Source organism: Ranitomeya imitator, chromosome 8 (assembly GCF_032444005.1).
Source record: "Ranitomeya imitator isolate aRanImi1 chromosome 8, aRanImi1.pri, whole genome shotgun sequence".
NCBI lineage: Eukaryota > Metazoa > Chordata > Amphibia > Anura > Dendrobatidae > Ranitomeya > Ranitomeya imitator.
In genome coordinates this window covers 203,269,562-203,292,579 of record NC_091289.1, presented here as the reverse complement: position 1 = coordinate 203,292,579, position 23,018 = coordinate 203,269,562, and the positions used below count along the sequence as shown (strand labels likewise).

Below are 23,018 nucleotides of genomic sequence, written 5' to 3'. Positions count from 1 at the left end.
AACTTTTTGGGACAGTTTTTGTCATGTTGCCCCATGCCAGTAATGAATGAGGGCTCCGCTAACAAACACCCTCAGTGGAGGACAAATCAGAGACCGCGGATCAATGGTAATGCAGAGGATCTGACCTGTGTGCGCAGAGTCTGGGCTGGTCCTGTAGCTCTGAGTCGGAGAGCGAGGAGACAAGATGTGGGTGGGAGACCCCGGGACGCTTTCTCCAGATGACAAAGAGCGGTTGAGGGAGGACAAGCTGCGGCTGGTGTGGAGAAGCGAGGCTTGCTTTGTGATCTTGCGGAAAAGGGAGGACTTTTTCTTACTGGGAAATATAAAAACATGAGGTCGTGAATTCTCCGAGATCTGAAGGAGAGGCTGCCGCTGTCGGCAAGAACTGATTAGTAAGCAAACTTGCCTCTCCTGCCCGTCCTTCGTCTTACTCTTCTTGTTGCGCCGCGCCATCTTGGACTTGTGACTCGCTTTCCGCGCTGGTCCAACTTTGATGGATGTGTTCTCAAATGGGGTAGTGGATATGGAAACTTTATTGCCGCTCTGAAATAAACCGGCCGAGGAGGAAAAATTTATTATCCTCCAGGAAAACACCATCAGCAAGAAAACAGATAAATGCCACAACCTGCAATTGCTAGGGAGGAAAGGTAATGTACGTGTGCCACCCAGAGAGTCACACTCAGGGAGGACAGTGCAAGGACTCAATACCTTCAGGATCAGCTCCACCACCTCTGTATGGACCAGTCCATGGACCGGCTCGCCATTCACATGAGTGATCAGGTCGCCTTGTCGAAGGCCAGCCTCGTGAGCAGGACCGTCCTCTTCCACATGCTGAGTAGAAAGCACATGCTCTGAGTATAGATGCACAATCGCCGGCCGCAGGTGGTAGATGCCACCAGCGCCTCATAAGATGGGCACAACGCAGTGTTTACTCACCCAGACCATGTGGTGCACGGTGTAGATGTTGCTGTCGCCCATATAGACACGGATCGCTCTCAGGGTGAATCCATACTTCTTGCCTGCACGATGAATGAGTATTGGAGGCTTCAGGTGGACAACTGCGGGGGAGAAATCTCTGCTCGGAGAGGAGTCTCGTGACGATGGGTTGGAGGACAGGGAGTGTGGAGACAGGGGGCTGCCCAGGGGAGAACACACGTGGTGATCTGTGGGAAGGAACACAAGTGATTGAGCGTGTTGTGGCCATACCACTAATGACACCACGCCGTGTCCGTGTGAGCAGTACCATACCAGAAGGGATCATCAGCGACAGTGCGGTGGCTGAGGCGGACTTGATGACTTTATTGACTGGTCTAGAAGGGCGCTTTTCAATGGAGTCTCCCGAAATCAGTCGGTGCCGAGCTCTCCTCACCGCGAGATCACTGGTGGCTTTAGGAGTAGTGATGTCCGGGGTGTCCATAGACAGGATGTGGGCGTTGCAATCAGAAATGTCAGTCATGCTGCCAGCTGTGCGTCAGAACATATTGTGCCGAGACAGAATGCAACAGAGGTTTACTGGATACGCTCGCCCCGGCCCGCGCTTTAGACTTATTTTGCCCCTCCCAAACCTCACTTCACCCTTCCGGGCCCCCATCTCACCCCAGTCCATTGGGCCCCGACCCGCACCCCAGCCTCACTCTCGCCCCTCCCAAGCCCCTGCCTCACCCCACACGATTGGGCCCCGAAACGTGCCCCAGCCTCATTTTCTCACCCCTCCCAAGCCTCACTTAACCCTCCCGGGTCCCCGCCTCACCTCACACCATTGGGCACCGACCCGCACCCCAGCCTGACTCTCACCCCTCCCAAGCCCCTGCCTCACCCCACACCATTGGGCCCCGGAACGTGTCCCAGCCTCATTCTCGCCCTTCCCAAGCCTCACTTTACCCTCTCAAGCCCCCGCCTCACCCCACACCATTGGGCCCCGGCACGCACCCCAGCCTCACTCTCACCCCTTCCAAGCCCCTGCCTCACCCCACACCATTGGGCCCCGGAACGTGTCCCAGCCTCATTCTCGCCCTTCCCAAGCCTCACTTTACCCTCTCAAGCCCCCGCCTCACCCCACACCATTGGGCCCCGGCACGCACCCCAGCCTCACTCTCGCCCTTCCCAAGCCTCACTTTACCCTCTCCAGCCCCCGCCTCACCCCACACCATTGGGCCCCGGCACGCACCCCAGCCTCACTCTCGCCCCTCCCAAGCCTCACTTCATCCTCCCAGGCCCCTGCCTCACCCCACACCATTGGGCCCTGACACGCACCACAGCCTCACTCTCGCCCCTCCCAAGCCTCACTTTACCCTCTCCAGCCCCCGCCTCACCCCACACCATTGGGCCCTGACACGCACCCCAGCCTCACTCTCGCCCCTCCCAAGCCTCACTTCACCCTCCCAGACCAGTCTTACCCCACACTATTGGGCCCCGGCCTGCGCCCCAGCCTCACTCTCGCCCCTCACCTTACTCCACCGCTCCAGCCTCACTCCCAGGGCAGCCGCCCTCCCCCCTGGGCCCCATCCTCACTATGGTAAGCTCACGCCTCACTCTCTGGCCCTCACCCCACTCCACCGGACCACTGCTCCAGCCTTGCACCCAGGGCAGAAAACGCCCAATCATGGGGCTCCTAGCCTCACACCTCAGCTCTCACCACACTACACCGGGCCACGGCTCCAGCCTCACTCCCGGGGCAGCCTTTGCCCTGGCCCTCGCCCCACTCCACCTCCTCACACCCCGGTCCTCTCCCAACGCCACCGCTCCAGCCTCATTCCCAGGGCAGAAGTGCCCCCACCCCCTCGAGCCTTCGCCAAATCCTTGCTCCATTGGGCTCCCACTTCGCTACCCGTGCAGCCTGCACCCCGACCCGGGCCTCAGCCTCACTCCTCCCAAGACCCAGCCTCGCTCCCTCCCGAGCCCCAGCCTTGCTCCCCCGCACCCTGATGAGAACAATAGGAGCCAGTGAGACTTACCTGTCAGTGTGATGGAGCTGCTGGTTGAGGATGGTGTACTCGGCAATAACTCCACACGCTGCTGCAGGATGCACCCTTCTTGGGAACTTAAGGTCGGTGTGGATGTGTTTTCCTGATGTAGTAGCTTTTTCAAAGATGGAGATTCTTCCTCGGAGGAGATGGCGAAGCGCGGCATGTCCAGCAGCCCCGAGCAGCGCCGGCGTACAGTGAGCGGAGGGCTGGAGTCACTCTCCGTGTGCGAGGATTCAGAGGCAGAGAGACGCTTGCGGAGTCTAAATGCAAATGTAGATTGTAGTGAAATATGTATAGGTATATATGAGTCACCAGCAGTAATTTAACATCTGTCCTGAGACTACAGGTCTCATAGGGATCACAACATATGGTATCCTGAGCAAGCAGTCTACTGTCTCTAATCTCGCCAGGGGGTCTGGCTGGGAACCAGGAAGAAGGGGAAAAAGTTTACACCTTCTAGCTCTTTTGAAGAGAGATGTCAATTACAGCCTGACACTATGTCAGAACCTTTAGGCAAAGAGAGTTCAGAGGAATTTAGTATATTCACTGGGGGAACGGCCATGGCCCAATCAAAAACAAACAATTATAATATTAACGTGAGGGGCTGGTCTAGAGATTTGACCTCCAGAATAACTCTATATATTAGGCTTGTATACATATAAAGATGTTCACATGATGGGGGCAGCCTGCAGAGCTGATATGTTCCATTCCATATTTCTCCCTCCCTCAGGGAGCAGAAAGCAAACTACAAAGTTAGTTATTTCTGTAAGTTTTTCTCCTGTTTATTTTTATAACTGTTTTGCATATTTGTGTCTTTTTATTACCATATTTTTATACCCATTTTATTGTAAGCACTGTACCTTTTTGTATTAAAACATAAAACTTTAACAAGTTGAACCTTGTATGTTCTAAAGAATCCATAGCCTTAACTGTGTGATCTGTATGATTGGCAGACAGTAGTAGTAATATTTCCGGGACTCATCGCCCGTGTATTCGGTGAGTGGTGGCAGCGTGTATGAGCGGGTGTGTGGCCTGGGTCGGTGTGTGACTTATGCTCCCATTACAGCATAGGACAGAGGTTGAATGCTGGACAGAGTGGGGAGATAGATTAACCCTTACAGGCGCAACCCCAAGTCGTATGCTGAGAAGTGGGTACGTGACAAATTGGTGGTAGCACGGTGGTGATCCGTGACATAGATGAGGAGCCGAAGCCGGAAATCACATTCACAAGAGAAGCGAGGACTCGGGACAGATGTCTCCCTATAAGCGACAGAGCGCCACACGGGCCGAGAGGCGCCACAGGGGCCGAGAGGCGCCACAGGAGCAGAGAGGCGTCACACGGGCAGAGAGGCGTCACACGGGCAGAGAGGCGTCACACGGGCAGAGACTAGTTACATCAGTCACAGGTCACCAATGATCCGCCTCAGACTATTACAGGAGGCGCAAGGCTCTGCAGTACCTCACACCGCCTGCATGCAGCTGAGGAGCACTTCCAGAAGTCTGTGACCCTTGTGTGGTCCTCATCACTGACACTTACATCTCGGGGGAGCCCAGCACCCAGCTGCGGTCACGACTCTTTAGTCCTCTCAGGCCATCCAGTTTGTTGTCCTTTTCCTCACTGAGACTGCGTTTTGTTGGCGGTGTCTTCTCTTCATGAATCAACAGTCGTTCCATGCTGCTGTAGACCTGCAGGGGCAGAGGAAAGTGACAAGGACGGACGCCATCATGGACGGACGCGCACAGCAGATAACGGGAGTCTCCAGCTGCTGAGTACTACTACTCCTAACATGCGTACCTTGCTGTACCTCGGGGAGCAGGAGGAGAACTGTCTAATCTCTACACGATCATCATTTGCGTCGTCCTCCTCTTCAGACTCCAGGTGATGATAGCGCTCGGAGCGAGCTGTGGGGTGAAACGCCTGTCAGACAATCACATGATCAACAATATGGAGAACGCCTCATCTGACACTCAGATGTCACAGAGACATTAGTCTGGGCCACAGCATCCACTAAATGGTGGCCAAGAGTGCAGTGGAGTCACATGGGGTGTCACATGACCATGCTCAGCCCGCTGGCAGCAGTGGACGGGATCACGTGACCAACACTCAGAACGCATCACATGATCCCCTAAGAGCTGTTGGCTGGCTAAGAGAGATCATGTGCTCGACCACGCGACTCCACTGAACCAGGAAGTACATCCAAGTTTTGCAGTTTTGGGGGCAGCTTAGTGGATCAGACCCCCTAGTAGCACCTTATGAGATCAGGCCTGGGCATTCACACTTCAGCAGTCTCCGCATGGCGACGGCTCCCTTTAAAGTAAAACTGTCAAACTGTAAGCAGGTAAACTTTATGACCCGACATCCTGAAGCCTAGTCTGGAGGTGCCCTGGAGTGTTACGGTGCACTTACAGCTCCTCGGTCTCCGCTGTATGTCCTAGTTACCAGAACCCTGGCTGATTGACAGGTCAGTGGCTGTGTACCAGAGCAGACCACCTGTCCATCAGCCCGGGGGGAAGGGGTGCTGCTAGGTAGGAAATGCAGCGGAGGCCCAGGAGCTGTAAGTGCACCGTCACACCCCAGGACGCCTCCAGACTAGACTTCAGGAAGCAAGGAGTCGTTAACGGTTTGGGTTCTGACAGGTACCGTAAAGTGCAGAATTACTTATAACTAGGAGTTATTTCTTACTGTCAAAATAGCTGGTGTCGTCCTCCGACTCCAGTTGGGGAATGAACTCTGCCTTCTGCCGGAGCAGCCCGTTCCAGTCCAGATCCTTGAAGAAGCTGTGCTGCTTCACCTCGTACGCTCCACCTGTAAAATTACAGCGATCAGAGCGTGCACCCAAGCGTGGAGAGAAGGTATGGCAAGGCAAGGGTGCGCACCCGTTCCCATCCGTTCCAGGGGGCTCTGGCGGAGGAGCTTGGAGACGAGATCCTGAGCGTCGGACGGCAGGGCATCTTCCCCGTCAGGCCATGCAATCTCGTCTGTGACACAAAGAACAGCAGAATTATGGTGGTCTCCGCTCAGTAGCCAGGGCCCACCAATACCTACTGAGCCTGCAGATCTTATTCTCTTAGCTTGCTGTCGGTGAATAGCTGGGATGGTGCCGACTGCCACATCAGGAGACAATAAGAGATTTACATGGCGGGGACCTCCTAGGGGCAGGGACCTCCTAGGGGCAGGGACCTCCTAGGGGCAGGGACCTCCTAGGGGCAGGGACCTCCTAGGGGCGGGGACCTCCTAGGGGCGGAGACCTCCTAGGGGCGGAGACCTCCTAGGGGCGGGGACCTCCTAGGGGCGGGGACCTCCTAGGGGCGGGGACCTCCCAGGGGCGGGGACCTCCCAGGGGCAGGGACCTCCTAGGGGCAGGGACCATGACTCGTCTGCACACACAGAACTTACCGCTAATCACCTGCCCAAACAGCTCTTCCGGGGTGTCGCCAAAGAAGGGGACGCAGCCCACCAGAAACTCAAACACAATCACCCCCATCGCCCACCAGTCCACAGGCTTCCCGTAGCCTTGTCTCAGGATGACCTCAGGGGCGATATACTCCGGGGTACCACACACCTGGGGGGACACCACCACAATTTTAGCTGAGAACTTAAAGGGATATTTGCACAATCACTGGGCTCCGAGGTGATATCGATATAGAGGAGTACAAGGTACGGACCCCAGTGATTGATGGCAGCGGTCACATGCTCTATAGTGGCGCCATCACTTCCAGGGAGGCAGCGTTGGCCCCACGAGGGGAGGAACTGCGGAGCTTGTTACTGTAACCTAGCGGAAAAGCCAGCCCTACAATTCAGGGGCTTCTACAAAAATTCAGCGACGCTCTCCCACCTGCTTGTCCAGGAACTCCCGCGTGTCTTTCTCTATGTGACCCTCGTACAAATTGGTTGTCAAACTCATCAGACCAATCTTGGAGAGACCAAAATCTGTCAGCTTGATGTGACCCATGGAGGTGATGAGGAGGCTGCAGAGGAGACAACAGACATAAGCTGGGGCTGTTCCCAGGTTTCCCACCCTCATACGTGGCGGTCTAATTAAGGACGAGCGCAGACACAATATTTCTCTGGAGAACAGGAGATAATCGGCTGCCAATGATCTGTAGACAGGAGATGTTTGGTCAGGCAGCACCCAATGGCCACATCTGTGCCAGCTTCCCTCCTGATAGCCCCGAGGCCGGAGATCTGTGCCGCCTCATACATGGCGGTGTGTTCAGGACATTCTACACATAGTAATATAGCAAGGCCGAAAAAACCATTTGTCCATCCAGTTCAGCCTGTATTCCATCATAATAAATCCCCAGATCTACGTCCTTCTACAGAACCTAATTGTATGATACAATATTGTTCTGCTCCAGGAAGACATCCAGGCCTCTCTTGAACCCCTTGACTGAGTTCGCCATCACCACCTCCTCAGGCAAGCAATTCCAGATTCTCACTGCCCTAACAGTAAAGAATCCTCTTCTATGTTGGTGGAAAAACCTTCTCTCCTCCAGACGCAAAGAATGCCCCCTTGTGCCCGTCACCTTCCTTGGTATAAACAGATCCTCAGCGAGATATTTGTATTGTCCCCTTATATACTTATACATGGTTATTAGATCGCCCCTCAGTCGTCTTTTTTCTAGACTAAATAATCCTAATTTCGCTAATCTATCTGGGTATTGTAGTTCTCCCATCCCCTTTATTAATTTTGTTGCCCTCCTATGTACTCTTTCTAGTTCCATTATATCCTTCCTGAGCACCGGTGCCCAAAACTGGACACAGTACTCCATGTGCGGTCTAACTAGGGATTTGTACAGAGGCAGTATAATGCTCTCATCATGTGTATCCAGACCTCTTTTAATGCACCCCATGATCCTGTTTGCCTTGGCAGCTGCTGCCTGGCACTGGCTGCTCCAGGTAAGTTTATCATTAACTAGGATCCCAAAGTCCTTCTCCCTGTCAGATTTACCCAGTGGTTTCCCGTTCAGTGTGTAATGGTGATATTGATTCCTTCTTCCCATGTGTATAACCTTACATTTATCATTGTTAAACCTCATCTGCCACCTTTCAGCCCAAGTTTCCAACTTATCCAGATCCATCTGTAGCAGAATACTATCTTCTCTTGTATTAACTGCTTTACATAGTTTTGTATCATCTGCAAATATCGATATTTTACTGTGTAAACCTTCTACCAGATTGTTAATGATCAGGTTTTTAAATACATCAGATAGGCATTATATACATTAGTTAGGACTGCTCTATATGGGTATACCTTGATGATTGGTGGAGCAGCTTAGTATACATTTTTTTGCAAAAACGTATCAACTAAATACCCTGTTTTTTCCATCTTTTGACTAGCACTTGCTTACTACTGTGATTTTTTTTACAACAGAGTATTTTTGACCTCACTGTGCTCTTTTGTGTATTCAAGTTTCTTGGTGGTGTGTGAACAGGTTCCTACAGACTTGTTCAATGTGCAAGTAGCCCATGTGTTTCTGGTTCTATAATTGTTCTCTTGTTTCTACAAGACTGGGGAGTCCACCACTCCTTATGGGTCATGTGTATCAAAGCTGTTCCATCCAGCATGTCCACATGGATATTCCCTCTCTGAACCCTGTTCATACAGGTACTATACAGATGATCAGGTTTTTAAATACATCAGATAGGGATTATATACATTGGTTAGGACTGCTCTATTATGGGTATACCTTGACGATTGGTGGAGCAGCTTAGTATACATTTTTTTGCAAAAAAAAAGTATCAACTAAATACCCTGTTTTTTTCCCCATCTTTTGACTAGCACTTGCTTATTGCTGTGATTTTTTTTACAACAGAGTATTTTTGACCTCACTGTGCTCTTTTGTGTCTTCATGTTAATAAATATGTTGAAGAGAACAGGTCCCAACCGACCCCTGCGGTCCCCACTGGTCACAGCGAGCCAGTTACAGAATATACCATTTACACTCTACCACAACCTCAGGGACATACTTGTCTGGCTTCAGGTCCCGATGAACGATCCCATAATTGTGGAGATATTCCAAAGCCAGGACAGTTTCCGCAAAGTACATCCGCGCCATATCCACAGGCAGTGCGCCGATATTCTTCAGGAGAGTGGCACAGTCACCGCCTGAGAGACAGAAGTCCGGACTTATCACTCCCGGACCCCGAAGTACCGGCGGTATCCAGGCACACACTGGCGACAGACCATGAGACCACCCACCTTCCACGTACTCCATCACCATACATAGGTGGCGTTTGGTCTCGAATGAGCAGAACATGCTGACCACAAAGGGATTCTCAGCAAAGGTGAGGATGTCTCGCTCTACAAATGCCTGCTGGACCTGATTCCGTAAGATTAGGTTCTGCTTATTAATCTTCTTCACCGCAAACCTCTGCCGCGATTCCTTGTGCCGCACCAAGTACACAGCCCTGGAGGAGAAACCTGGCAGAGGTCACACGTGGGCGGCATGTGGCGCCTGGCGCTACGGGGCCATCAGTGGTGGCTCAGACTCTCACCCGTAGGCTCCGTTGCTGATGAGCTTGATGTTCTCGAACTCTTCCTCCGAGGGGGTCTTCTTGGGCTGTATGACAGCAGCACCGTGACCCTGAAAATACAGAAGCATTCATTATCAATGTCCTGAAACCACTGAGAAGCGAGGAGTGTGAAGAGTGAGCGCGTACCTCCACCGCGTCCTCCGTCTCCAGGAAGTCCACGCTACTGCCGCCACAGCTGCTCAGCTTGGCCATCTCTACAAACACAAGGTCAGAGAGGGTCACTTCAGAGTCATCACCTACAACAATGGCGCAGAAAAATGGCATACAAAGGGTGAACATAGCTGAGCGCGGCCAAAGCCCGTGATGCCGCAGCGGTGACATCACATAACACAGCTCACATAACACAGCGGTGACATCACATAACACAGCCACAGCGGTGACATCACATAACACAGCCACAGCGGTGACATCACATAACACAGCGGTGACATCACATAACACAGCGGTGACATCACATAACAGCGGTGACATCACATAACACAGCCACAGCGGTGACATCACATAACACAGCGGTGACATCACATAACACAGCCACAGCGGTGACATCACATAACACAGCGGTGACATCACATAACACAGCCACAGCGGTGACATCACATAACACAGCCACAGCGGTGACATCACATAACACAGCCACAGCGGTGACATCACATAACACAGCCACAGCGGTGACATCACATAACACAGCCACAGCGGTGACATCACATAACACAGCCACAGCGGTGACATCACATAACACAGCCACAGCGGTGACATCACATAACACAGCCACAGCGGTGACATCACATAACACAGCCACAGCGGTGACATCACACAACACAACTACAGCAGTGACATCACATAACACAGCCACAGCGGTGACATCACATAACACAGCCACAGCGGTGACATCACATAACACAGCCACAGCGGTGACATCACATAACACAGCCACAGCGGTGACATCAAATAACACAGCCACAGCGGTGACATCACATAACACAGCCACAGCGGTGACATCACATAACACAGCCACAGCGGTGACATCACATAACACAGCCACAGCGGTGACATCACATAACACAAATATAAAGTAGAACGGCACTAGGGTAGAGCGCATCCAAAAAACAGGACTTCTAGACGGACGGCTGTGTATACAGGCGCCACAATCACTGAGGAAACCGGTGCTCTGCACAAATGTCCAACAAGCAATCCATATGTAGTAGAGAAGAAGAAAATATGCGGCACTCACCCCAAATTGACTGTGAAGATTGTGGTCTTTATTGGAGAAAAAATATAATTACATCCGTCAGGACATCAGGCAAATACGAGGGTGCGGTATAGGAGCTCGGACAACGGCCGTTTCGCACACACAGGTGCTTCGACGGGTCCGGATCCGGACCCGTCGAAGCACCTGTGTGTGCGAAACGGCCGTCGTCCGAGCTCCTATACCGCACCCTCGTATTTGCCTGATGTCCTGACGGATGTAATTATATTTTCTCTCCAATAAAGACCACAATCTTCACAGTCAATTTGGGGTGAGTGCCGCATATTTTCTTCTTCTCTACTACATATGCATCACATAACACAGCCACAGCGGTGAAATCACATATAATACAGCCGCAGCGGTGACAGCTCCTCCCAATATAACATGGATTCTGATCATGCCATCGTGGCCGTGTGTGGCTCTGAGGCCTCTGCAGACACTTACCCTCCAGGGGATCCCTGTTGAGCCCCAGTTGGCTGATGATGTAGCGCGGAATGTCGGACTTGATGCCCTCTCCTTCCTTGGCATGGCCCTCAGCAGCTTCCAGCATATGGTAAAACTCCTCCGGATCAAATTCCTGGAGATGACACACAAATTAGTTATACCCGCCATGTTCATGCAGAGGGCGACTCCCACCACATTTACATCCATCGGCGCAGAGGGTGACCCCCACCACGTTCACGCAGAGGGTGACTCTTGCCACGCTCATGTCCGTTCAGAGGGTGATCCCCGCCAGGAGACACTTCCCTGCTGTAAGGAGACATCCTCCCTCTGCCGACCATAAGGAGACATCCCACCTTTCCTACCCCTCACCGCCTGCGAGACATGCGGCCTTCCTGCATTCCTACCTCAATATTGGATTGTGTGAGAAGTTGGAGAACTAGGACACAGCATGGACATGACTGGAGTACAGGGAAGCAGAAGACACGGATCCAGGGACAGCGGAGACCACCTCGTCTTCCATCGGGTCAGGACTGTGCTCATAACCGAGCATAAGCAATTAATTACACAGCACTACAGGAAGTGCACGGACAGCGTCACACAGAATAAGCACCCCGTGTCAATGTCCCTGGAGACTACAGATGAATGACCATCTGCCATGACAGGTCAGGGTTTTCCAGGAGAAGACGGCAATCTCCAAAACGGTACATTAATCGCAATGGTGAAGGGCACAGTGGACGACGGAGAAACGACCACCCCACATAAACGTCAGAGAGGGGTCTAATCAGCCCACCAAGGAGAAACACTGCTTCTGCACCCGCTGGGCTTCTCACGCACCACACCAGACGTCCGCACCTGCCGGGACACCTGTCGCACAGTTGCCCATTGTCCACATCCCCCGGGCCAGCTGATGCACCGTGCCCATTGTCCACATCCCCCGAGACAGTGGACACACCGTGCCCGTTGTCGACACCTGCCGGGACAGCTGACACACTGAGCCCATTGTTCGCACCCGCCAGGACAGCTGACGCACCGTACCCGTTGTCCGCACCTGTTGGGACACCTCAGGGACCGAGCCGGTCAGCACATGCCGAGGCACCTCACAGACCTCGGCAGTCATGCGCACCCGAGAGGGCACCTCACTGGCCATGCCTGTCATCTGCACCCGACAGGGCACTGCACGGACCGTGGCTGTGGTCCGCTGGAGCCCCTTGTACACCACAGGCCACAGAGGCAGAGACATTAATGTTTCCTTGGTCATCAAACATTTGCAGACATTGAGACGTTGGATTTGTCCTTACTAAACACTCCAGTAGACGGGCCGGCCGGGCGATGACGATCATCAATTTCTTCACCAGCTGCGTCACAAAAGCGACCTCTAAACTCTCCGACCGCTCGTGGGCCTGCAAAATAAGGAAGTACTGGTCACTGTACAGGAGAGGGGTCTGAAACCCAACAAGCGGGTTCCCTCTAATTGAGCGCTAAAGAAAGAACACTAGTTAAAGAGGAATTCCACAAATGGTTAAAAAACCCAACACACTGTAGATCACCGTAATCAACCAGACCCATCCACGACCCTCCCTGCAGACCCCATACACATCCTAACCCATCCACGACCCTCCCTGCAGACCCCATACACATCCTAACCCATCCATGACCCGCCAAGCAGACCCCATACACATCCGAACCCATCCACGACCCTCCCTGCAGACCCCATACACATCCTAACCCATCCATGACCCGCCAAGCAGACCCCATACACATCCGAACCCATCCACGACCCTCCCTGCAGACCCCATACACATCCTAACCCATCCATGACCCGCCAAGCAGACCCCATACACATCCTAACCCATCCACGACCCTCCCTGCAGACCCCATACACATCCTAACCCATCCATGACCCTCCCTGCAGACCCCATACACATCCTAACCCATCCAGAACCCTCCCTACAGATTCCCTTACCCATCCTCGACTCTCACTGCAGACCCCATACCCATCCACGACCCTCCCTGCAGACCCCATACACATCCTAACCCATCTACGACCCTCCCTGCAGACCCCATACACATCCGAACCCTCCCTACAGATTCCATACCCATCCACGACCCTCCCTACAGATCCCATACCCATCCACGACCCTCCCTACAGATCCCATACCCATCCACGACCCTCCCTACAGATCCCATACCCATCCACGACCCTCCCTACAGATCCCATACCCATCCACGGCACTTAAAGGCCCCATATGCCCATCCATGACCCTTCCTACAGATCCCTTACTCATCCACAAACCTCCCTACAAACTGCATACCCATCCACAACCCTCCCTGCAGTCCCCATACATTTCCACAATCCCCCCTGCAGACCCCTACCATGCCTGACCCACCCGCAACTCTCCCTACAGATCCCATACACATCCTAACCCATCCATACAGACACCACACCCATCCACGAACCTCCCTGCAGACCCCTACCCTGCCTGACCCACCCGCAACTCTCCCTACAGATCCCATACACATCCTAACCCATCCATACAGACACCACACCCATCCACGAACCTCCCTGCAGACTCCTACCCTGCCTTACACACCCATGACCCTCATTGCATATCTCATACCCTGCCTAACCCATCCACGACCCTCCCTACAGATCCCACACAAATTCTAACCCATCCACGACCTTTCCTAGGGACCCCATACACATCGTAACCAATCCATAACCATCCATACAGACCCCACATCCATCCACGACCCTCCCAAAAGACCCCATACACATCCTAACCCATCCAGAACCCTCCCAGCAGACCCCCATACACATCCTAACCCATCCACAACCCTCCCTGCAGACCCCCATACACATCCTAACCCATCCACAACCCTCCCAGCAGACCCCCATACACATCCTAACCCATCCACAACCCTCCCAGCAGGCCCCCATACACATCCTAACCCATCCACAACCCTCCCTACAGATCGAATACCCATCCTGACCCACCCGCGACCCTCCCAGCAGACCCCAAACCCATCCTGATCCATCCATAACCCTCCCTACAGATCTCATACCCATCCATAACCCTCCCTACAGATCTCATACCCATCCACAACCCTCCCTGCAGACCCCATACCCATACGGACCAGTCCAGGACCGTATCTTCACACCTGTCCAGGACCATATCTGCAGACCTCATACCCATCCACAACCATCCCTGCAGACCCCAAACCCATCCTGATCCATCCATAACCCTCCCTACAGATCTCATACCCATCCACAACCCTCCCTGCAGACCCCATACCCATACGGACCAGTCCAGGACCGTATCTTCACACCTGTCCAGGATCATATCTGCAGACCTCATACCCATCCACAACCATCTCTGCAGACCCCAAACCCATCCTGATCCATCCATAACCCTCCCTACAGATCTCATACCCATCCACAACACTCCCTGCAGACCCCATACCCATACGGACCAGTCCAGGACCGTATCTTCACACCTGTCCAGGACCATATCTGCAGACCTCATACCCATCCACAACCATCTCTGCAGACCCCAAACCCATCATGATCCATCCATAACCCTCCCTACAGATCTCATACCCATCCACAACACTCCCTGCAGACCCCATACCCATACGGACCAGTCCAGGACCGTATCTTCACACCTGTCCAGGACCATATCTGCAGACCTCATACCCATCCACAACCATCTCTGCAGACCCCAAACCCATCCTGATCCATCCATAACCCTCCCTACAGATCTCATACCCATCCACAACACTCCCTGCAGACCCCATACCCATACGGACCAGTCCAGGACCGTATCTTCACACCTGTCCAGGACCATATCTGCAGACCTCATACCCATCCACAACCATCCCTGCAGACCCCAAACCCATCCTGACCCATCCATAACCCTCCCTACAGATCTCATACCCATCTGGACCCATCCAAAACCCTCCCTGCAGACCCCATACCCATACGGACCAGTCCAGGACCGTATCTTCACACCTGTCCAGGACCATATCTGCAGACCTCATACCCATCCACAACCATCCCTGCAGACCCCAAACCCATCCTTATCCATCCATAACCCTCCCTACAGATCTCATACCCATCCACAACACTCCCTGCAGACCCCATACCCATACGGACCAGTCCAGGACCGTATCTTCACACCTGTCCAGGACCATATCTGCAGACCTCATGCCCATCCACAACCATCCCTGCAGACCCCAAACCCATCCTGACCCATCCATAACCCTCCCTACAGATCTCATACCCATCTGGACCCATCCAAAACCCTCCCTGCAGACCCCATACCCATACGGACCAGTCCAGGACCGTATCTTCACACCTGTCCAGGACCATATCTGCAGACCTCATACCCATCCACAACCATCTCTGCAGACCCCAAACCCATCCTGATCCATCCATAACCCTCCCTACAGATCTCATACCCATCCACAACACTCCCTGCAGACCCCATACCCATACGGACCAGTCCAGGACCGTATCTTCACACCTGTCCAGGACCATATCTGCAGACCTCATACCCATCCACAACCCTCCCTGCAGACCCCATCCATAGAGACGGATGACAACCCTCACAATGACACTTCCAGTCGCCCCAGGCTGGGACCGGTCACCCTATGCTCAGACACAATATTCTCTGGGAGGGAATATGGGGGCTGGGTAACTTTGGGCTGTGCAATAATGCAGTGCGGGATTTACTTCTGGTGCAGGAGACAGTGACCACCGGAGCGGAGATCGTCAGCTTCTTGCTGCTCGGCCCCCTGGGATATGGCAGCGGCACACATGTACAACGTATGCACGCTTCCCAAGAGCTCACCGACCGGGAGTAAGTACGTGCCCCCTGTAAGTATCACAATGAACACTCCTGCTACATAATGATGTCAGCTGCTCCGTCACTTACACGATAATTATCCCTCAATGTGCTGCAGCTGGCGGGAGTGCCCTGCGGCATGGGGCAATAACGCCGCCACTCACAGGTCACCAGACAGATCATCAATAACAGAAAATCAGAAACAAGAGTAAGTTGTAGAAGCCCCTCGGCCATGTGTTCTCTGCGGCTCCTGGAGAGAGGACCCCCATCAGTCATCCAATGGAGTATGATCCTTCCAGCAAGTCTGCTGCAAATTCATAGTCATACAGTGAGCGCCTGCCGTGTGACGACTGGCATCATGTAATTAGCCATCTCTGGTGCCGGCACATTGCGCGGGGGTCTGCAGAAGGGAGAAAGCTCACCATCCCCACACAGGAGGGTCTGTATCTGAGAGCCCAGCAGTCACTATCAGCAGCTGCTGGGCTCCTTTTGCATCAATGCGGCGTGGCATGGAGGCGATCAGCCTGTGGCTGCTGAGGGGTTATGGAAGCCCAGGTTGCTTTGATAGCAGCCTTCAGCTCGTCTGCATTGTTGGGTCTGGTGTCTCATCTTCCTCTTGACAATACTCCGTAGATTCTCTATGGGGTTAAGGTCAAGTGAGTTTGCTCCCAATCAAGCCCAGTGATACCGTTGTTTTTACCCTCAGGTATTGGTACTTTTGGCAGTGTGGACAGGCGCCAAGTCCTGCTGGAGAATGACATTTCCATCTGGCAGATGGCTGCGCTGACTTTGGCCTTGATAAAACACAGTGGACCTACACCAGCAGATGACATGGCCCCCAAACCATCACTGATTGTGGAGACTTCACACCAGACCTCCAGCAGCTCGGATTGTGGCCTCCACTCTTCCTCCAGACTCAGGACCTGGATTTCTAAATGAAATGCAAAATTTACTTTCATCTGAAAACAACGCTGTGAGGGACAAGGGAGACTCCATTTTTGATTTATGGATTCAGGCCCCATAGATTATCCAGATATCTCCCTCCACTCCTGAAATGAGGCCCCCACCCTTGGGAAAAGTACACAGATTACCAAAACAGCAGCGCATCTGCCAACTGGCCAGACAATTAGAGGCCACGTGTTAATGAAGGCACAGAGGAGCAGAGCCAGGACCCCCTGCTGTCTTTTGTGCAAGGCAGCCAACATCAAAGCAAACTCTAGACCGAGCGTCACTGACATCTAGAGATGAATTATGAGAGCACCGTGCATCTCAGGGTTAAGCCAATGTATCAGCAGAACCCTGGGAGCCCGCTGCACCCACACCTGTGTCTCATATCTCTCTAGCGGTCCCGGATTCCGAGCTATCACGACTGGCTCTCCAGAACCAATAGCCGACCCAAGTTTGGACTCGCTGTATCAGTCCAGCCCCAACGAACCCGTTGAGACATCAGTCGTCCTGTTTAGACCTCCCGCTAGGAGGTTATGACCCATCCTAGATATTGGGAATTATTTTATATAGGAGGTCGAGGATGGAGAATTCAGTACAACCAAGAGGGGCAGTGGCAAATATAGCAGGGGCGAGCTAAGGGTTAAAAGCTAGTTCCAGACTTTCAGCCCCATCTTCATTCTGCGTTGGAAGCCACATCACATTACGTGTGGAGACGAACCAGGAACGAAGTACCTGTGGACTCAGCACTTCCCTGGGGCCCACATGTAATGAGACACGGTAACTTGACACATATCGCTAACTGCTATTTCCCAACCCATACCCTAATTTTTAGGGCAGCACAGTGGCTCAGTGGTTAGCTGGAGTCCTGGGTTAAAATCCCACCAAGGACAACATCTGCAAAGAGTTTGTATGTTCTCCCCGTGTTTGTGTGGGTTTCCTCCCACATTCCAAAGACATACTGATAGGGAATTTAGATTGTGAGCCCCATCGGGGACAGTGATGATAATGTGTGCAAACTGTAAAGCGCTGCGGAATATGTTAGCGCTATATAAAAATAAAATTATTATCTGTACCTCTGGCTGTAATCTGTCTATTTTCTCTATATATATTTGTAGTTTCTAGTACGCCTTTCGGCAATTAAAATATCAATTAATTTTGGGCTGCTTTTTTAGCTCAAATCTCGATTTCCCACGGCCTTGAGTCCGGCTAGTTCGAATATATGCTGCCTGGGGTTGGTTTCTAACCTGATATAAGCTTGTGAACGGATCGGGCTTATATCAAACGAAAAACTGGTGGCAGCATACCATTCTGGTGTTATTGGGGGACCCTGGCAGCAACGGATCAGAGTTCTTTATGTATATACTCCCAGACGGGTGATATATCTATATATATAATTGTCTAAGGGTTTTTCCGTCTGTCTGTCTTTCTGTCTGTCCTGGAAATCCCGCCTCTCTGATTGGTCGAGGCCGCCAGGCCTCGACCAATCAGCGACGGGCACAGCATCGACGTAGAAATCCCGCGTCTGATTGGTCGAGGCCGCCAGCGACGAGCACAGCGACGATGATGTCATAAAGGACATAGAAATCCCACGTTTCTGATTCAGTGACCGGCACAGTATCGACGTAGATGTCATAATGGTTGCCATGGCAACGATGATGTCATAAAGGTTGCCTCGACCAATCAGCGACGGGCACAGTCTGCCGCGAATTCTGGAATCATCATTGTCCATATACTACGGGGACATGCATATTCTAGAATACCCGATGCGTTAGAATCGGGCCACAATCTAGTATATATATATATATATATATGTACTAGATTGTGGCCCGATTCTAACGCATCGGGTATTCTAGAATATGCATGTTCCCGTAGTATATGGACAATGATGATTCCAGAATTCGCGGCAGACTGTGCCCGTCGCTGATTGGTCGAAGCAACCTTTATGACATCATTGTCGCCATGGCAACCATTATGACATCTACGTCGACACTGTGCCCGTCTCTGATTGGTCGAGGCCGCCAGGATTTCTACGTCGATACTGTGCCCGTCGCTGATTGGTCGAGGCCTGGCGGCCTCGACCAATCAGAGACGCGGGATTTCAAGGACAGACAGACAGACGGAAAAACCCTTAGACAATTATATATATATATATATATATATAGATATATACACACACACTGTCCTCACTGCAGAGTGCCCCCGATAACCAGTACGTGAGAGCAGCCTCTCCGGCGACTACTTATCCTAGGTGTAGTTTCCTGATTGACCGGAGGGTAGGAGGAGCGCCAGAGAGCTGCGACTGTGTAAGCTCCATCACAGATTGGTGATGGCAGAGTGATATTCGTACCTCCCAGTCCTCTCGTGTGGTGTGTTTTCCTTACAAACACCTTGGACCACTGACAACAGTCTGGTTCTTGTTCTCCTTGGCCCAGGTAAGACGCTTCTGGCGTTGTCTATTGGTCATGAGCGGCCGGACACAAGGAATGTGACACTTGTAGCCCATGTCCTGGACACATCTGTGTGCGGTGAAGCAATGACTCCAGCAGCAGTCCGCTCCTTGTGAATCTCCCCCACATTACTGAATGGCCTTTTCTTAATCCTTTCCAGGCTGCGGTTATCCCGGTTGCTTGTGCACCTTTTTCTACCACACTTTTTCCTTCCACTCCACTTTCCATTAATATTCTTGGATCCAGCACTGTGTGAACAGCCGGCTTCTTTAGCAATGATCTTTTGTGGCTTCCCCTCCTTGTGGAGTGTGTCAGTGACGCCTTCTGGACATCTATATGTGACAAATTACACGGCACTCTATATTTGGTAATAGGTATAGGTGCTCAAGTAGGGTTTCCAGCACATTTAGTCAAATAAGTAGAAAACTTGGCACTCAATTTCTTGAAGAATAAAGTCATTGACTTTAAAGTAAATGACTTTATTTTTCTTCAAGAAATGATTGAGTGCCAAGTTTTCTACTTATTTGCCTTCTGGACATTGTCAGGTCAGCAGTCTTCCCCATGATTGTGGAGCTACCGAAAGAGACTAAGGCAGGGGTCTCAAACTGCATTCCTCGAGGGCCTCAGACCTGCGTGTTTTCAAGATTTCCTTCGCATTGCACAAGGTTGTGAAATCATTCTGTGCAGGTGATTAAATTATCACCTGTGTAATACAAGGAAATCCTGAAAACATGACCTGTTTGCGGCCCTTGCGGAATGCAATTTGATACCTCCGGACTAAGAGACCTTTATAACCACTTAGGAGCCTGTGTGGGTGTTTATTGTTATTTACTGAGATAATGACTTTTGGGTTTTCATTGGCTGTAAGCCATAATAATATTAATCTTTATTTTTACAGAGCGCTAACATATTCCGCGGCGCTTTACAGACATTATCGCTGTCCCCAATGGGGCTCACAATCTAAATTCCCTATCAGTATGTCTTTGGAATAATCATCATTAACCTTCATCCGGCTGAGTAGGTACAATTGTAACTATTCAGTTTTAAAATTGCAATAACTATTTTTTTTCGAAAAGCCGTAGAAGGCTGAAATTTCGTGACACCTCTGCAGTTTTGGTCCAGAATATATTGGCCAAATTTCAATAAAATATACATGAAGGTACAACTGTACCTCTGCAGCCTGTTAACGTTGTAAAATTATGCAGCCTGACAAAGGTTAAGGCTATGTGCACACGTTGCGGATTTACTGCGGATCCGCAGCGGATTTTTCAGCACAGAAACGCTGCAGACCCTCACTGTGATGTACAGTACAATGTAAATCAATGTGAAAAAAAAGCTGTGCAGATGGTGCGGAAAAATCCGTGCGAAAAAGCTGCGGATTTAAAAGAAGTGCATGTCACTTCTTGTGTGCAGATCTGCAGAGTTTCTGCACCCCTCCATTATAGAAATCCGAAGTGCTAAAAACCACAGAAAAACCGCACAAAATGTGCATCAATTCCGCATTAAAACCGCACAAAATCAGCATAAAATCTGCACCAAATCTGCACCTGCGGTTTCTGCCAGGAGATGCCGATTTTGTGCAGAAAATTCTGCCCCCCATTCCACATCGTGTGCACATAGCCTTACAGAAATAAACACATGAAATAGATCACTCTGTAATGACTATAGAATATCGGAGATTCTCTTTTTGTATTGAAGAAGTGAAATAAATTCACTTTTGCTGATATTCTGAGTCTTTGAGAAGCCTCTGCAGGTCGGCTCGTGCTGCAGCGCCACTGAAGTCATTAGATTTTTCTCCATCTTATGTTGCAAACACTGATTTACACGTCGGTCATGCCCGCTGCTGTACTAATACATATACACATTTTTGTGATTTATCGTTAGATTTTGGCTGATTAACATCCATCTGACTGTATTTAAGGCTACAGTGGGGACAATAAGTATTTGATCTGCTGCCAATTTTGCACGTTTTCCCACCTACAAAGAAAGGAGCGATCTGTAATCTTTATTGTAGGTGCACTTCACCTAGGAGAGAATCTAAAGATAAAATCCAGAAAGTCACATTGTAGGATTGTTACATTTTATGTAATAAAATGCTAATAAAATGCTAATTATTTAAGTACAGTTGAGCTTAAAAGTTTACACACCCCGGCAGAATTTTTGCTTTCTTGTCCTTTTTTCAGAGAATATGACTGATAACACCAACACTTTTCCTCCACTCATGGTCAGTGGTTGGGTGAAGCCATTTATTGTCAAACTTCTGTGTTTTCTCTCTTTAAATCCTAATGACAACCCAAAACATCCAAATGACCCTGATCAAAAGTTCACATACCCCATTTCTTAATACCGTGTATTGTCCCCTCTAACATAAATGACAGGTTGAAGTGTTTTGTGGTAGTTGTGGATGAGGTTCTTTATTTTCTCAGATGGTAAAGCTGCCCACTGTTCTTGGCATAAAGCCTCCAGTTCCTGTAAATTCCTGGGCTGTCTAGCATGAACTGCGCGCTTCAGATCTCCCCAGAGTGGCTCAATGATATTGAGGTCAGGAGACTGAGATGGCCACTCCAGAACCTTCACTTGGTTCTGCTGTAGCCAATGACAGGTCGACTTGGCCTTGTGTTTTGGATCGTTGTCATGTTGGAACATCCACGTACGTCCCATGTGCAGCTTCTGTATAAGGAGGAAGACCGGGCTGCATCTACCTGTGCTGGACCAGGTCTGGAACTGTCGAGGCTGCGTCCCATGTTACCCAGGGGAAGAAATAAGGGACCGGACAAACCCCATAACTCGGAAAGAGGGGGTGTGTTAAGAGAGAGGACAGAGGAAAGTGCGCAAAGCAGAAGGCAGTTTCAGTAAGAGCATCGAAGATGGGTTGTGGCTGGCTGTTCCAGCATGATAATGACCTGAAACACAGAGCCAGGGAAACTAAGGAGCGGCTCCATTAGAAGCATTTCACGGTTCTGGAGTGGTCTAGTCAGTCTCCAGACTTGAACCCAATAGAAAATCTTTGGAGGAGCTGAAACTCAATGTTGCCCGGTGACAGCCCCGAAACCTGAAAGATCTGTATGGTGGAGGGGGCCAAAATCCCTGCTGCAGTGTGCGCGAACCTGGTCAGGAACCACAAGAAACGTCTGACCTCTAATCACAAAGGTTTCTGCAGCAAATATTAAGTTCTGTTTTTTCTATTGTATTAAATACTTATTTCAGGCAATAAAATGCCAATTACCGTATTTTTCAGACCATAAGACGCACTTTTTTTCCTCCAAATTTGGGAGGAAGGTGTGGGTGCGTCTTATGGTACGGATGTAGCATGTGGGGAGGGGGGCAGCAGTGAGTGGGATCGCACTGTTATGCCACTTCAGGATGTCCCCACTGCCCTGAATCAGTGCTGGGGAAACCATGTGGTCCGGATGATTAAGTGCAGTGAATATTCATTAGCGGCTCCCTGCCCACCTATCAGCTGAGTGGTCAGCCAGGAGCAGCAAATGAATACTGCACTTAAGCAGGGACACACATGGCTTCTCCAGTGCCGATTCCTGCAGCAGCTGGGGAGGTCTGTGTGTCCGGGGGAGGAGGAGGCAGCAG

At 51.2% G+C, this 23,018-nt stretch overlaps 1 protein-coding gene across 3 annotated transcripts in view; it reads right to left on the bottom strand.

Annotated features, from left to right (window-relative positions):
* Positions 1-23,018, bottom strand: part of MAST2 (microtubule associated serine/threonine kinase 2) — a 155,208-nt gene that overhangs the window by 3,113 nt on the left and 129,077 nt on the right. For 2 of the 3 annotated variants that reach the window (XM_069735864.1, XM_069735867.1), the window contains 17 exons: positions 12,493-12,594; positions 11,195-11,327; positions 9,631-9,698; positions 9,466-9,554; positions 9,170-9,378; positions 8,938-9,076; positions 6,803-6,935; positions 6,364-6,529; positions 5,844-5,945; positions 5,650-5,772; positions 4,762-4,868; positions 4,504-4,652; positions 2,955-3,226; positions 1,249-1,464; positions 937-1,163; positions 709-831; positions 126-543 (listed from right to left, as the gene is read on the bottom strand). In XM_069735864.1, the coding sequence (XP_069591965.1) occupies positions 126-543; positions 709-831; positions 937-1,163; positions 1,249-1,464; positions 2,955-3,226; positions 4,504-4,652; positions 4,762-4,868; positions 5,650-5,772; positions 5,844-5,945; positions 6,364-6,529; positions 6,803-6,935; positions 8,938-9,076; positions 9,170-9,378; positions 9,466-9,554; positions 9,631-9,698; positions 11,195-11,327; positions 12,493-12,594 (2,776 nt within the window). The remainder of the gene's footprint in view (positions 1-125; positions 544-708; positions 832-936; positions 1,164-1,248; positions 1,465-2,954; positions 3,227-4,503; positions 4,653-4,761; positions 4,869-5,649; positions 5,773-5,843; positions 5,946-6,363; positions 6,530-6,802; positions 6,936-8,937; positions 9,077-9,169; positions 9,379-9,465; positions 9,555-9,630; positions 9,699-11,194; positions 11,328-12,492; positions 12,595-23,018) is intronic. The other variant, XM_069735865.1, reaches the window with a different exon arrangement.